General features: G+C 41.9%; 1 protein-coding gene across 1 annotated transcript in view; it reads right to left on the reverse strand.

The window, feature by feature from the left end:
• SNAPC4 (small nuclear RNA activating complex polypeptide 4) overlaps window positions 1-16,470 on the reverse strand; it is a 745,673-nt gene that overhangs the window by 114,960 nt on the left and 614,243 nt on the right. Inside the window, exon 17 of the mRNA XM_044058642.1 lies at window positions 6,122-6,214. Within this exon, the coding sequence (XP_043914577.1) occupies window positions 6,122-6,214 (93 nt within the window). The remainder of the gene's footprint in view (window positions 1-6,121; window positions 6,215-16,470) is intronic.

Here is a 16,470-nt window from a genome sequence, read left to right on the forward strand (position 1 = left end):
CTGAGGACAGGGTAGTTGATACTCTTAGCATAGAGGTGGGATTGATGCAGGTACAGGACCCGAGGGGATAGGCACTGTCTGAGTCATGGTTGTTGACAGGGTTTTCTCCCAACTCCTAAAGGCAGACCTTCCTGGGGAGGGTTAGGAACCCAAAAGGGCTTTCTGATCCCTGGTCCTTCCCTGCCCTGAAGCAGAAGTTGGAGCCGAACTTACCACTGCCAAGGCTCTGAGGTGTAGAGGCAGCTCCAAAGCTCTCAGAGTTGACTGAAATACCTCGGATCTGACAGATCTCCAGATCAGACTGAACTAAAGAGCTCAGAGCAAACCTCAGATCAGAAGTAGATGGGCCTGAACGAATCAGATCCAAGGGCTCCAAGACCATGGAAGGAGTCAGAGGATGAAAAGGTAGAGGTGATGTTGTGGATGTACAGGCTTCCTGACCCAATGGGGTAGAAGCTGAGATAAAAGCTGGCTGAATCTGCGCTGAGAGGATCTGCCTCACTACCCTCTCTACATCCTCTACAGTAAGGCTAGAAGAGCGAGAAGAGGTCTGTACAAAAATGGAGAACATACTCTTGATGGGACTGGGCCCATCGATGGAGAGTACCTAGTTCTAGGCAAAGGAACCACAGCCGATATTTTTGTCTGATCCGAAGGATTCGGATCTGAGGAATCCTTAACGTTTGGAGACTTCAGACCCACAGAAACAGTTGGATCCAATGGTAAATTCTTAGCCTTTCTCTGAGCCAAAGAAGAAATCTGAGACAAGATTTTTGTTTTCTTCTTTAAAAGATCCAGTGAAACTGCAGAATCCAAAGAAGGTCTTCTAAGGTTTAGGAGGAAGCTGTTGAAGAGCTCATAGAAGAGTGAGGTAGTTTTTTAGATATGTCTCCATAAATGGCTTCACCAAAAGAGGAGGGTAATAGCCCCTTCAAAATAAGTTTGTTTTTGCAGTCAACCAACATCTTCAGGTTAAACGCATGACATGTAGCACAACACTCCTGTACGTGACGTGTACAAAGGCAATACACACAGAGTTTGTGAGTCAGAAAAGGGAATTTTCTGATCACACTTCCCATATTTTTTAAAACTCTCCGGGGTTCTCTCCTTTTCTGCCACAGTAAAAGTAACAAAACAAAAAAATAATAATTAACAGATAACAGCAAATCTACTTGTAGAAGGATAGAACAATTTTTTCATTTTAAGAAGAAGAAGGGGGAAGAAAATGAAAAAAAGGGGAATTAAACTACCTACAAAGGTAGTTCAAGAATTATGCTAGCATAGAAGGGAAAGGTGGACAGACAGAGATACAGATACTAACAATAGTATCAAGCATACACTAGGACAAAAGAAGAAAAAAAATGGCGGATATATATATATATATATATATAAATATTAAAAAGTTTATTTTTTGTTATTCTTGCTGTTAAATGAAGCACTTATTCAGCTGAATAACTTGAGACACAAATTACCACGTCTTTCACCTAATGATGGCAAACGAGGTCTGAGATAATGGGGGTTGGTGCATTATGGGTAAGGGAGAGGCTTAAAAGTTCAAAGTTGCCACAAGCTTTTGCAGTGGCAGAGTTGGATCCAACGTCTCGGATCCAAACCCATCAGTTGAAGACAGAATAAAAACTGACAACATCAGATATGTTTCAAGGTCCTGCTAAGATTTACCTTTTTCTTGAAGAGACTTAAAACAATTCAGCATCAGAAGTTACAAAGAGATTTTTATTATCCAAAGGAGTATCCAGAAACTTGGCCTTAATGTCCTCAGGTAAAAACTGTAGAAAAAGCAAACCGTAATGGCTCATGACAAACCCAAAGGCAACAGCTCTGGAAGAAGCATCAGCTGCACTTGAGACACTGGCAAGCCACCTGAGAGGTTGACGCCAAAATAGATAAAGCAGAAAACTTACCTTCTGAATCAGGGAGGCCAGAAATAACCTAACAAGGCTGGGCAATCAAGGCCAGAGCACATCTGATCATGTGGGTCTGGTAATTGATGGCCTGAAAGGCCAAAGCAGACGCAGTATAGACCTTTGAACCAGTCTTCTCCACTGCCCTACTATCCTTATCTGGAGGTAGAAGATTGGAAGAGGGCAAAGGCTTAGATGGCATGTCAGATAAGACAGACACTACTGCAGGATCAGCAAAAGGACATTTAAATAAGAATCAACAATCCTCAGTAACCTTCTAGAACCTGTCAGGTTTCTTTGAAACAGCAGGTTGAGAATTTGGAGACTTACAGGCAGCTATAAGGGTGTCTAACAAAGCAGCCAACACAGGAGGTACTGCAAAAGGTATAGGAATGTCCACCTGAAGCAGATCACAATACAGCTTCTTATCGGACACCTGAGAGGAATCCCAATTAAAGTATTCCATCACTCTGGCTATAGTGTCCCCAAAGGACAATTCCTCAAAAGGGGACTCAGGGCTAATGGACTCCTCTTCAACAGAGTCATAAGCCAAAAGAGAGGGAATCTGGTAACAGTAAGATGAGGATCCTTCATCAGACTCAGAATCTTCATCTGAGGAATCAGGTTCTCTAGGCCGTTTGGAAGGAGTTGGAAGTCCAAGGGGAAGTAGGCACAGAAATCCCTTGGGGAGGTTTCAGAGCCATTAAGCCATTAAACAGGTCTTGAGTAAACTCCTGCCATTCCCTCTAAGGATCCTTAGGATGTACAGCAAAATGCTTAGTCTTCTACTTTTTCTTGGTAGGGATGTCAGCCCTAGTAAACACTGAAGGTTCCAAACCCTGACGGGATTCAATAAGAGTACCTGGGAACCTCTTGCCTGTCCAGAATCTGCAACCATTGTTCTCCCTCGACGTATGGAGTAGATGCCTCCAAAGCCTCACAGGGCATGCGAAAGAAGTATCCATGTCAGCCTCCCAATGGGTCACTGCAGAAGAATCCGACACAGACACTTAACAGCCTACAGTGCTATCACCTGCTTCTAGAGAAATGTCTGGTGCTACCCTGGTCTGTTTAAGCCTCTGCTTCTCATTCTCAAGACAGGTGGCCAGGGAAGGCAACCAGCTTGTAAGAGTCTTAGGCACAAATGACTTACAAATGTTACAGGAGGTATGATTGTGGAAATCACCCAAACAAAAAAGACAGTTTGTGACGATTTTTATGGGGAATGTGCCTCCCACACTGACATTGTCCCTTCTTAGATAACATGAACTCCAGGTAACCAAATGAAAACAAGATCAAAAGTAAAAGAAAAATGACCCCAATGAGGCATTTATCTGACAGATAGGTATTCAGCATAGCAAAAGGGCATTCAGACCGATAAGCGATGATGGCATTCAGACTGGCGGCAAAGAAATTCTGGGTAACTGCATTCGTACATCACCTATATGGCCTACATCCTATACCGGGAGCATATGTGTGACGTACGGTGCATATAAGCTATAAAGTCTTTGGTATACTGGCCGGATGTAGGGCCATCCTTGGCAGGAAAGCCCCAAGGAAAAAATACTGCAACTTTAATAATGGAGAATGTGCTGAAATCTTACCTGGTGAGACCTAACATTCACATTTGCTACCCTGGCTCCTCACTTGTATAGCAGCTAGCTGTGGGGGAAGGGGGGGGTAGACAAGACATCTAAGACATTCTGTCTGGGAAATCTTGAAGGTTAGAACCTTGTAAGCCAATCATTACCATTTGAATTTTACGCAGTTTACAATCAGAATGTTAATTAATACAACAGCCTTAAGATTATGCTTAAATGTAAAGATTCATTAGTGCTTTCAGCACACCAAGGCATCAAGACACTCACAGCACCTCTGTGGTTGGAGAAAGGGAATAAAGCATGAAAAATGTGCCAAAAAAGACAAAGCTGTGAGCCAATGCTAAAACAGCTGTCAAAATTGTGCTGCTGTGCGAGTCAAAAGCAGAAATGTGCTAAATTGACAGCAAAGAGTAGATGTAAAAAGCATGTATTTTATACTGCTTTAACACATTTCTTAGTTCACTGAAAATATTTTATTAGATTAGTCATACCACACCATACATCACCAGCACTAAACTCACAGCAACAGCTGCATGAGGTAATATGCAATATAATGCAGCACATTTTTGTACTGACTGTATGAAGTTCTTTTGAAGACCTAAATGCCACCTCAACTCTTCAGCACATTTCAGATCAACCTTTATAAAACAACAGGAGCTAATGTGCGAATAAGTGAAACCCTAAAGTAAGAACTCCTTTGGTGGTGAACAGTAGTTGTCTATGTATTGTCTTTGTTCTGTACGCTGTTTTTTTTTTCTTTAAGCTTCAATACATGGCTAGCGGCTATTAATGAAGATTCCTACTGTCTGTTACTTTCTTATGCATCCTTATTTCTGCATTGGTGATGGTCGTCTATTTAACTGGGATATGCATAGACAATACCCAAAATCCTGGACCTTTCTGCAGAAATTCTAGCTTTGCCATGAGAGAAGAAATAAAAAACTGCTTATTCTGTAATAGCAATGACTGGAAAAGGAAGTGGGGGACACCTGCAAGTATAGTGCAGTAAAAGACAGAGCCTGCTTTTAGGCCTGATTTCCAATACTCTGATCTTTCTTGCTTTCATTAATGATGCTAAAAGATTAACAGTTTTCACAAACTCCAAACGTGACAACTTGATCCAATGAGTAAACATTTTTGCAAGGGAAAATAACATTATTTATTTGACACTTGTTAACCGGGTTAGTCCATCTGAGCCAATGGCCCATTTTCAGTGGAAACCCGAGGAGAAAAGCTCCAGCAATACAAACATAGTAGGCAATATACAAAACCCAAGAAAAGCAATACAACATAAGCAAAAAGTACATATGCAGAAATCAGGTGAAACAAATAACCGTAATAAAAATAAACAAAACGATGTAAATACAATTAGTACATTTAAGCATTTACAATAATGACACATCTTTAACTTATGCATTTTCTTTAGCAAGCAACAGTTAACTCAAAACAAATACAACACAGTATTCAGATTGCCACAAATCACTACTTTCACCCTGGATAAAAAAATAATTACCCATGAGAAGAAGAACCAGTCTGTAGCAATTCAAAACAATCTTGCCCTACCACCATTACAGACAAGCCACAATCTCTTAAAATTTATCTTGCAAGGCAAGAGCACACCTACAGTAAGTTAGTATATAGTTTCACTGACCTCATATACAATTTACTGCATCCATTTTGTCTTGTTTCTGATCAGTAAAATAGACAAAGCAACTCTACCAGTCACACAACTGTTGGCACAAACTGCACTACACAAAAGTGCTGCATATATGATATCATGTACATAAATGTGAACATGCAAAGTACTTGTCTCAGACATCTGTCATTTTGAATTAGCACTAATACAGAAATAATAATGATTATCACAGCAAACTGGCATAAGTTATATGCCATTTGAAAATAACTCTTCTATAATATAAAAGTACTGCAACAGTGGTGTGAGCGGATCTATATTAGAACATCGACAGCTAAAAACAGCGAACGCCCTTACCTCGACACAGGTTAACCGAAAGCACTAAATCTCGATCAGCCAGAACAGCGATTTTTTTTCCCCAAGGGAAAAAAATCGCTGGGCCAACAAAATAAAGTGGGAGGCTGTACACCCAATACCCCACCCACCCACACTTAAATATACCAACTCCAAGATCGCACCACAGTGGAGGAAACAGCAAATTCCCAACAATGACCCAGAGAATTTTTACCCTGGGAAAAAAATCACTGTTCTGGACGTTCAAGATTTGGTCCTTTCAGTTAAGCTGTGTCGAGGTAAGGGTGTTTGCTGTTTTTAGCTGTCGATGTTCTAATATAGACCCGTGTGAGCTATAACTCACAGACAGCCATGCTATGGTATATAATAACACTAGTAAACTACAACTGCCAACTTGGCAGGCACGGGGGGGGGGGGGGGAGCAATAAGAACAGTTTTATTTGCTGTTGCAGTACGTAGTTGCACTCATTTTCTGCATGAACTACAACACAAATATCATGCCAATACTGACAGCCCTAATACATGATTAAACAGAAGGCCCAAAACTCAACATTCTTATTTGCTAAAACGTAAATCATAATAAATATGAAAAATAAGATGATTATACTTACAATTTTTGAAAGACGATGCGAGGTATTACATCTTATTATTCTCCTTACCTCCAACATACTAAGTGCTATCACGTATTTTCCACTTCTGTAAGCCTGCATAAAAGGCAGAAAGAACAATGAGCAGTAATACAAACTAGTAGCACCACATTTGGACAGAATGCTTCAGTGCCACAGTTTGCTGCAACTTTGTTCTGTAGTAATGATCTGGGTCAAAACTGAAAAAACAGTAGCACCTGAAGTGCACCTACCAAGAAAATAATACACCTATGCATAGATAGCACAGTAGTGTAACAAACCTAGATGGCGGACATTCATTTAAATGTTTCACCACTAACTAGGCTTTAGACTCAGTAGCACGCTACTATGTTCAGTGCTTAATAAAGAGAAAAATGGTACATGGTAGTTAATTGGGTCCATTATTACTAAAGGAAATGGGTGCGCCAGTTGTAAAATGATGTGCAGTCCTCCAGTATTTTAACATAGGACTATAGCATTTCAAAGCAGCAGTCTGTAACATGGACTAGTACAACAAAATGAAAAGGGTTTGCTTTCCACAGCAACTAAGCACTGTGTGTGCTACTCTGAACAATTTAGAAAACCTGCCTGTTATCTGAAAAAACAATATTAAAGTTGCCAACAGCATAAGCTCCAAAGTTTAAGTGGCCCTTTCATCCACCTCTTTAGCTTTGTAAAGTTCCTGTAAAACTAGAAATATTTTCCTTTACAACAACCACTCAAGCAGGCACTACAAGGTGCTGCAAACCAGACATGTCCTACTGTGATGATCCTACTAATTGACTGACAACTATTTGCTGTGGGATGTCACAAAATAAAAACTGTGTTTGGTCTGTCCCTAATCTTATGAATAGTTACAAGACTTTCTTCCATCTTTCACACCTCTTGTGGAGCAGTCTAACTTACAACTTCAAACTCATGCCAAACACATTCTCAAAGGAGTTTAAATGACTTCTTCAAATGCAGATGTACATTGAGCACAGCACTTCAGATATATATTGGACAAAAGTGACCAAAAGGAGCATGATCTCTTTTCCCTTTTCTAATGAGAAACCTCTGACAGTGAAAGAGAATCCTGTTTGCCTGAAAGGCTGATGCCAGACACTGTTGTGTTACATAGGATGGGACTTACACATCTGGAATGTCTTTAGTTCACAATAAGTGCTCACCATCCAAGTTGTGGGTTTACTTTTGTGTTCTTTTTTCAAGAATTCTCTAAGTAGCTAATTGTCTTCTTGATTTAAATGCCCCTGCTTGGGGTTACTCCACCTTTCCAAATGCGCATGCCACAGCATCTTTGCAGAAGCATATAAAGTGTGCCCAGCCCAAGTAGCCAGAGTTTTTATCTACTTTAAACATGAAGGTACAGTATGCGAGCAAAAACTGTAAACATGAATTACAACTGGAAATTCTGCCTCCACTCAGAAGTCACTGGTGTTATGGTGATGGGGGCTTGAATGCCACACTGAATCTCACAGCTGTATCATCTGAAGTCTTGTGTTCTTGGGAAGGGCTCCCCGGTGAACAGATCTGGGACAAGGGGCCATACAATTAATAACTCATAAGAAGGTCCTCAATGAAAATCTTCCAGTATCTAACAGGACACTGATCATAGGTTCATAGGTATTTTGTAGGTCTGCAGTCCAGGGGATTATTGAGGAACCTATCCCAAATTCCAAGTTGTCGACAAGCACTGCCTGGATAAGTGAGTTGCTCAAGGTCACACAGTGGGTAAATGAGGATGGGGAATAAAACACTGTGCTACAAGAAACATGGTTCACAGCCTTGATCCTCTGCACCAACTGCAGGCTCAGTGCAAAGTTATTGGGACCCAACCCCTGGAGCTAGATTTAGGGGGAGTATCCACTGTTAAGCACCTGGCAATTGGATCACTCATGTAACCAAGTGATTCTATGATGGAAATGGAAATGTGGAGTTATCCTATGGGCTTACCACATGCAAAAATATGGAGTCCAGCAACACTTGTCAGCAGTACAGTTAAAAAAAAAATCCCCTTTAAATTACCACTAGTATCTTGACCCGTCACCATGAATGTTAAACAACTGCTTAGCTTACACTTACAGTGATGAATTTAGACCATCCTCCTCACTGTTATCTATCCACACTACCTGCCACACAAGCAAACCACTCCTTTTTATCTTCGGATATTCTTTGGCACACTCAAGCTGCCAGCCTAAGACTTCAGGTTTGGGTGTGCCAATGACCTTCTAAGAGCAGTGCAAAACTGTGGGAGTTGTAGTGTTTTTTCTCTTGCTCAACTGGACTGCCTGAGAGAACTACAGCTAACTCAGCCACAGAGGAGTTACAAAGATAAGCTTATCTTAGTAGCATCCTTCCATTAGTAACAGGGATAACAGAAATGGCTAGAAAGCAGGTATTTCGCCATCCAGTGAAGGGGAGAGGGAGTCAGTTGCCCATGCGTCCTTGTATGGGTACCCTGTGCTTAGGTACATAGTTTCTTCAGCTGGAAATATTTCCCCTGATGTAAACAAGTCTGTCATATGAGATCTCTACCTCCATACCTCTCAAGCGGGAAACATCAAAAATCTGGAGAAAGGCCCATGAAAAATAGGTACAAATCTGTATGCTGATTAACATAAAAATCTGCATGCATAATTATGTAGCCTCGCCCACCCAATGGAATTGTGGGATGCTGACTTTCAAACATAAACTGAAGAACAGACAACCACAATATGGCCCCAGAGCCCAGACCCTGTAGTAAATGGTAACCATTTTTTTAAAATGTGTAGCAATTATGTTCACTGGGAAGGGAGAAGATGACGAACCTTAGGATTTTGTTTTTGGTGACTTGCAGTATGTGGGTTTTGTGGTAAAAGTAGGGCATTTAATGGTAGGCAATATTCTAATCTTAGCAAAAGAATATTACAGTTTCCTAGGACCGCCAAAAGTCAGTCTTCATGGCCTACTGGATCAGTGGCATAGCTAGAGTTTGTGCCCCCCCCCCCCACAGAACTGTCTGAGTTTGTTGACCCTTCCCCCTCACAAAATCATGGTCAAATGGAGCCCTCCACTCTGTAGCCATTCTAATGTCCCATTAATTGGCAATTTCTCCCCATTTATCATAAACACTATAATGTGCATACTGCTTTACTTCTACAATGATTATTTGGATTTCATCTAAAACGTTTATTTTACATTTATAGCACAAACACTAATAGACATCTGCTAAGCAAAGCAATACAGTCTCACAATGAAAACAGACTTGGCTAAAACTTAAAACTTCTCTGGCCTTGAAACTCACTTTCATTGAAACCCACATTCAAAAGAAAATGCATCTGGCCAGTGGTGGATAAAGATTATCTTTGGGCTGTTTTCAAATCATAGGGCCCTTGCACTCAAAACATACATGTGTTCTGTGATACACCTTCCTGATGGTATTAAATTATATTCAAATAAACTACAGCACACTTGTTAGAGCTCGTGTTAAATTTATTGTTTTGAACATTTTTCCAGTAAGCAATGAAACAAAATGCAAGAACCAGTAATGACAAAACTGCCCAATTCAGAAGATTTCCATCATGAAAGTCTTCTCAAACTTCTACAATCCACCAGTATCAGTAAATATGCACAATCTCTGCAGAAGTAAAAGTCATCTAAATAATTCCACAATAGAGAGGTCTGTAACTACTGGAGGTTGCTTGCTGCTAGCAAACAACTTTATATTTCATTGTTTCATCTACAAATAAAGTGCATGTTGCCCTTGAAGAATAAATTGCCTATGTTACATAAAAAAAAAAAATAAAATACGGTAGCAATATTGCAATAAGGAATGGATGGCAAACATATAACATATTCATATTTACTAGGTATCTCTGCCAAAGAGGACATTCTTAGGATTTGCAGCATCCACCCCCTTCAGAAGTACTACACAGTACAGTATCAGCAATCCAGCTATGCAGCACAAGAAATCAGGAAAAAGCCAAAATTTATTGGGGGTGGATGGACACATTTCCTGATAGACAGGAAGACAAACTTAAATGGCTATCATTATTTAGTGAATTCAGTTCTCAATGATTTGCCAGAAAACCACAAATTTTAAGAGGAACAGACCAAAAGTATGAGACAAATATTCCATACATTCTTAACTCCTTGAATCAAATACACAGCCTGCCGTAATTTCATAAATAAATGCAGCTATCCGTTTGTTCAAACAGGGAGCCTAATGGCTTAAATAATACAGAAGCTCAGCTGTTCCACTATGCCTCATTCAAAAGTAGTTACACACATGAAGTTTCCTACGCTTTTGCCACAGTACAACTAGAACTGCTCAGTTGCCACAATAATTTCATCAACTAAAAAGATTCATTTCCGCCATTTACTTTGCTTTTGGCACTACCTCTGGAGTTACTTAAAGTGTTCCTTCAACTTATCAGCAGTATCTTTAGTTAAGGTTAGTGTTTTTCCAGTCTTGCAATCCTGACTACTGTTTGGGGTAAATTCTGGCTCTCCTCCTCCTGCTAAAGTCAGTGGATGGTTTGCCATAACCTCTTTAAGGAAGTCCAGAAGTCATCCCCTATAGCTTTGCCCATTTTGTCAAACCTTGAAAAAGAAAATATTTTAATTGTTTTTGTGTGGGAGATGGCCAACGTTGGAGTAATGATGATATGGAGTGTGTTCCAATGGTAAAAGATGAGTTCAGGCAGGCAAGTAGTGATTTCTTTGGTCCTATTACACTATTTATTTAACGGCAACAGCTACAGAATGAGCAATATTTAGTTTTTGAAATGCAAAAACATATACATACTACAGTATATTAAAAAGACCAACAAAGGCTACAGGGCAAAGCACCCTGTTAGGCATATGAAGTAAAAACTGTATTTCTGCTTTATGTTTATTCTGTACTTCGAAGCCTCCCTGCCGTAACTTCATAAAGTAATGCATTGAATACACCAGAAGCTAATGCATAATAAACACATACCAGAAGCCTGCCGTAACTGCAAATAAGGAACCTGCTGGCTTAACAAATAATACAGAAGCTCAGCCATAACCTCATCAACTAATGCACACTAGAAGCCTGCCATAACTTCATAAATTAATGCAGCCATTTGTTCGTTCAAATAGGGAACCTGCTGGCTTAACAAATAACAATGCAGCTCAGCTGTTCCAATATGCCTTGTTCCAAGGTAGTTATGCACACAAGAATCCTGCCTGCTGTAACTTCATAAAGTAATGCATTGAACACACCAGAACCCAATGCATAATAAATACATACCAAAAACTGCCTACCATTACTGCAAATAGGGTACCTGTTGGCTTAACGAATAATGCAGAAGTTCAGCCATAACTTCATAGACTAATGCATAAACACACACCAGAAGCCTGCCTAACTTCATAAATTAATGCAGCCATTCATTCACTCAAATAGGGAGCCTGCTGGCTTAACAAATAATACAGAAGCTCAGCCATTCCACTATGCCTCATTCAAACATAATTGCACACAACATAGGGAGCCGTTCCCTGCTGGCTTAACAAATAACAATAAGAATCTCAAGCTTAAAAGGAGCCTGCTGCAACTTAATAAACTTAACAAAGAAGAGCACAAAGAGTCAAAGACTGCTGTTTCTCTTGCACATGCAGTGCCTACCTGCCTCAATAAACATACAAACCAGACCGGTCCACAGTCTGACTCTGCTGCAGCAAGTTGAAATAAATTGTGGAATTCTGACAGGCTGTCTGTCAGCTGATGTCATCGCATGCCCTGCACATGATGATGTCAGGACTAAATCTATCAAAAAAAAAAAAAAAACCCCTGGGAAATTCAGAAATTAAAGGGGTCTCAGGAATTCGTGGCACCCCAATATTTTGCCCTCAAAACCAGTATTTACCGAGGAATTCGGTATGGTTGAGAGGTATGTCTACCTCTGATTCACACATTGAAAGACTTTGGAATTCAGTAGGATTCATGACTGTTAAATGCATACTTACTCAGCTTGTTTGCTACAGAGTCTGAGGAGATGTAAAAGGCATGGAAGTGAAGGCCCATCTTGAGGTTTATGACTCAGACTATCACTGCCGCTCTGAACAGCTAGGACAAATGAGTACTGGTCCCACCACACACTCGCACTCTTGTTATATGCCACATTACTGTAGTGTTTCTACAAGCAGTTTTAATGTTCTGGTTGCAACACTGCCTTATAGGTTCATAGGTTCATAGGTTCATACTAGGCTATCTGCCCAAGGGCATTTATAAGCCTAGCCCATAGTTATGTGGCTTTCGCCACCCCTTTAGTTTGAATAAAACTATGCCTATTTTTTGCTGTGCCTCTGTCAAGCAGTGACACTGAAGTAATCCCTGGGGTATATCTGCGATCTCCCATCCATTGGTCAAGATTCCTCTTGAACAAGGCCAGCGAGGTGCTCTGCCTCACATGTACCGGGATTTTGTTCCACAGCATAGGGAGTCTCTGGGTGATGAATTTGTCCCTCCAGCACGTTCTATTAATAACCGTGTCAAGGTTTAAGTCTCCCGCCCTTGTGGTTCTGAGGGATCTAGATTTTTTGAGGTGAAGCATATTCATCAAATCTGGGTTTGACATGGCCTTATATGTCAGGCACAGGTCACCTCTGAGCAAGCGGTATGAGACTGAATAGAGCTGGAGTTCTTTCAGTCGGGCAGCATAAGACATATTTTTGAGACCCTTAATTCTTTTGGTGAGGAACTTTTGGGGCCTTTCCAGCTGCTGCAGGTGTCGGGTCAGATACATTCCGAATGGGGCATTGTACTCAATCATAGGTCTAATGAGTGATGAGTACAGGGGGACGATGACCTCCCTTGATCTAGATGTGAATCCCTTCATGATCAGGTGGGCAATGTAGAAGGTTTTCCTAACTACTTTAGCAACATGAGTGCCAAGCGAAGGCTACTGTCAACCTGGGTCCCCAGATCCCTGATGACTTCTTCTGTGCTCAGTGGATTGCCACCTATATGGTAGCTAGGGGTAACCTTGTTTTTCCCGAAGGGTATGACTATGCATTTCTTGGCGTTTAACTTTAGGCCATGGCTCTGGCACCAGTTATCCGTTTCTGTGAGGCCCTTCTGAAGGATATCTGTGTCAGATGTGTTTTCGACTATGGCGCCCAGTTTGCAGTCATCTGCAAACTTTGTCAGCCATAACCCTCCTGTGTTTGCTTGTACTTCAGAAAAGTAGATGCCGAACAAGAGTGGACCCAGGACTGAGCCCTGTGGGACACCACTTGTGACAGGCTTTGAGTCTGACATGGCTCCAGCAACTCTGACCCTGTGGGTTCTGTCACTTAGCCAGTTTGCAACCCATCTTGTGATGTATGGGTTTACATTCAAGCTGATGAGTTTTTCAATGATACCTGAGTGGGGTATTGTGTCGAAGGCCTTTGCCAGGTCGAGGTAGGCTGTATGGACTGCCTTTCCCTCATCAATGGCCTTGGTGACTGTCTCGAAAAAGTCAACCAAGTTTAAAAGGCATGATCTGACTTTGACAAAGCCAAACTGGGTTGGATCCAAAGTCTGCAAGTTCCCTATGTCTTTATTTATGAGTTCCATTATGATCCTCTCCATGGCTTTGCAGATAAGGCTCGTCAAGCTAATGGGACGGTAATTACCAGGGTTGGTGGAGGCACCGTCCTTGTGAAGTGGGACCACAGTCGCCGTGCGCCACTCCTTGGGTACGTATCCTGAGGTGAGGCTAAGATTAAACAGCTGTCCTAACTGCGGGTTTAATTCCTCATTGAGTTCGTGGAGCACACAGCCAGGGACACCATCCGGTCCCATGGATGCTGTGTTTTTTGCCTTGGAGAGGGCAGTTCTCACCTGGGCGTTGGAGATGTTTGGGGGGCTACAATCCTCTGGTATAGATATCTCTCCTTTTGGGGGGGAGCGGGGGGAGAAGTTTGCACTGAACCTGTCAGCCAGTATGTTGGCAATGTGTGTAGGTTCAGTAATCTTCACATAATTTTGAACTAATTCTGAGCATATCTGGGAGTTTCCTCCTAGGTTTCTAACATAGTTAAAGAAGGCCTTATGATTGTCTTTTGAGTCCTTGGCGATTTTTCTCTCAAAATTTGCCTTGGATGATTTTATGAGAGCTCTTAGTTTTTTACTTATAATGATCAAAGGTGTCTTACCTTTCAAGGATTTTGCTCTATCTTGTAGTAGCTTCCTCCTTTTGTTGTAGAGCTTGTTTATGGCTGGGGTCTACCAGCCTGGACACTTGCCTTTGGTACAAAGAGTCTTAGTTTTGTTTGGGATTGCCATATCCATGCAGTCCTGTAGGTGCTGGTAGAAGGCATTTGTAAGTGATTCAGCGGTTTGAGTAATGTTTACCACTGGCTCAGGGGCCTTAAAGGAGACCACGCTAGTTTTTAGAAGTGTGAAGTCGGCTTTTGAGAAGTTTTTCACTGTGGTCTTTTTTATTTCAGGTGGGGGCGGGATGAGGACCTCCAGCGAGATTAGTTTATGATCTGATCTCACCAGTGAGGGGTATACTTCCGGAGTTGAACATTGTGATCCCATGTTCGTGATGATGAGATCAAGTATGTTTTCTCCTCTTGTGGGGATGGTGACTAGTTGTTCCATGGCATTTGAGTTTATGAACTCCAGGAACCTTTGGGCTAGAGTGTTTGGGCTTGAGTAGTGTTCCCAGTCTATATTAGGGTAGTTGAAATCACCTAGTATGGTGGTGTTTGGAGATACATTTATCCCCTCCAATGTTTTCAGGAAGGCCATGTGAGGTTCCTGAGTTTGAGAGGGTGGCCTGTAACATGCTACAAATTGCAGAGCAGTCTTGCCTATGGTTAATTGCACCTGGATGGTCTCCGATGCATCGTGCGTTGCCACCACCCTTGAGGTGTGGGTGTCCTTTATGAATATGGACACCCCCCCTCCTTTCTTGGTGTTGTCCGGATTTTGGGGCCGGAACGCATGATATGAGGTGAAACCTGTTAGTGCTGGGGTGCTCTCAGGAGCCTTGAACCAGGTTTCTGTCACAGCACAGACATCGATGTTCTCCATACTGAGGAGGGCCTCGAGTGCGTGCATCTTGAGATTGAGACTTCTGGCACTGAGCAGCATTAACCTTAGTTTTTTTCCTTTTTTGTGTTCTAGGGTGGTAGGTTTAGAATTTGAGCCTTGCCTAAAAAAGGCACTATGGGGTGGCAAGAGCCTTTGCCAATATCCGGAAGCCTAGGGGTGACAGGTGCAAGCCGCCCTTAAGCAGCATGGCTTGTCCAGCATGTCATCCCAGGCAGACAGACATTGATCCCTTTGAATGACACCAGAATTTAAGCCAATTATTAAAGCTGATCATCTTATCACTGTATTGTGGCATCATTCTAGGTGAAGGTAGGATACTGCTCAAGGTCAGGGTCATACCTGCCTGGGCTTCATAATCAGAGAGCTCCTCAATGTCTCTTTTCATGTAGTCCAAGGAGGTATGTCTCAGGTCGTTGACACCAGCGTGGACAATGACTGAGTCGTACTTGTACCTGCTGTTGAGAGACCTGAGTGCTTGCGTTATGTGGCGGATTCTAGCGCCAGACAGGCAGCTTACTGTGACCTTCTCCTTACTCAGTCTGGTGAGCGGGACGTCAGTGTGTCTGACTATGGAGTCACCTATGACAAGTATATTTGGTGTTGTATTTGGCCTTAACGGCAGTGACTGCTTTGCACACTGATTTTGTTGTTTATGTGTTGTTTGTGTGGTGTATTGAGTTTGCAGTTGCTTGGGTGTCTGCTTTGGAGGCCTTTCCTGTTTAGGTACATTTTTACTCAGAGCCTCCGAGTATGTCTTAGTGTGTTTATGTGTTTGATTCAGTGGTGTGGTTGAGTTATGTGAGACTGGTATTGTGGTGTGTGCAGTTGCCTTCTCCTCCTGCCTGGTCTTGCCAGTCCTGAGTTGAGAGAGCTCAGCCTCCAGTCTGGCTAAATAGCTGCATCTCTCACAAGTGTTAGTGTTACGTGGGAGGAGGAGAGGGTTGTCCATGTACATGAGGCAATTGTAACATTGTCTCAGAATTCCCAGATTCACCAACTAGGCAGGAGAGGACGCCAGCATCTGACCCTTCGACATGCTAGAAAGAATTATGAGTTGGTATGAGACAGAAAAGTAGTGGGCTTAGCAGGGAAGTGGGCACTCCTGGGGGGTTTTGCTAGTGAGAGATTTGTATAATATAGGAGTGCTTGACCTGCAAGGAGAATGCTTATAAGACAAGGGATATGCTTATAAGACAAGTGCTGAGCTTTTTGAGAAGAAAAAGCTATTTGGAACAAGTGCTGCACTTTTTAGTGAAGGTGTAAACTGTTTAGGTTCCTAACAGAG

The sequence above is a fragment of the Protopterus annectens genome, chromosome 16.part0 (genome assembly GCF_019279795.1).
Source record: "Protopterus annectens isolate FY-2018-M chromosome 16.part0, PAN1.0, whole genome shotgun sequence".
Classification (NCBI taxonomy): Eukaryota; Metazoa; Chordata; order Ceratodontiformes; family Protopteridae; genus Protopterus; species Protopterus annectens.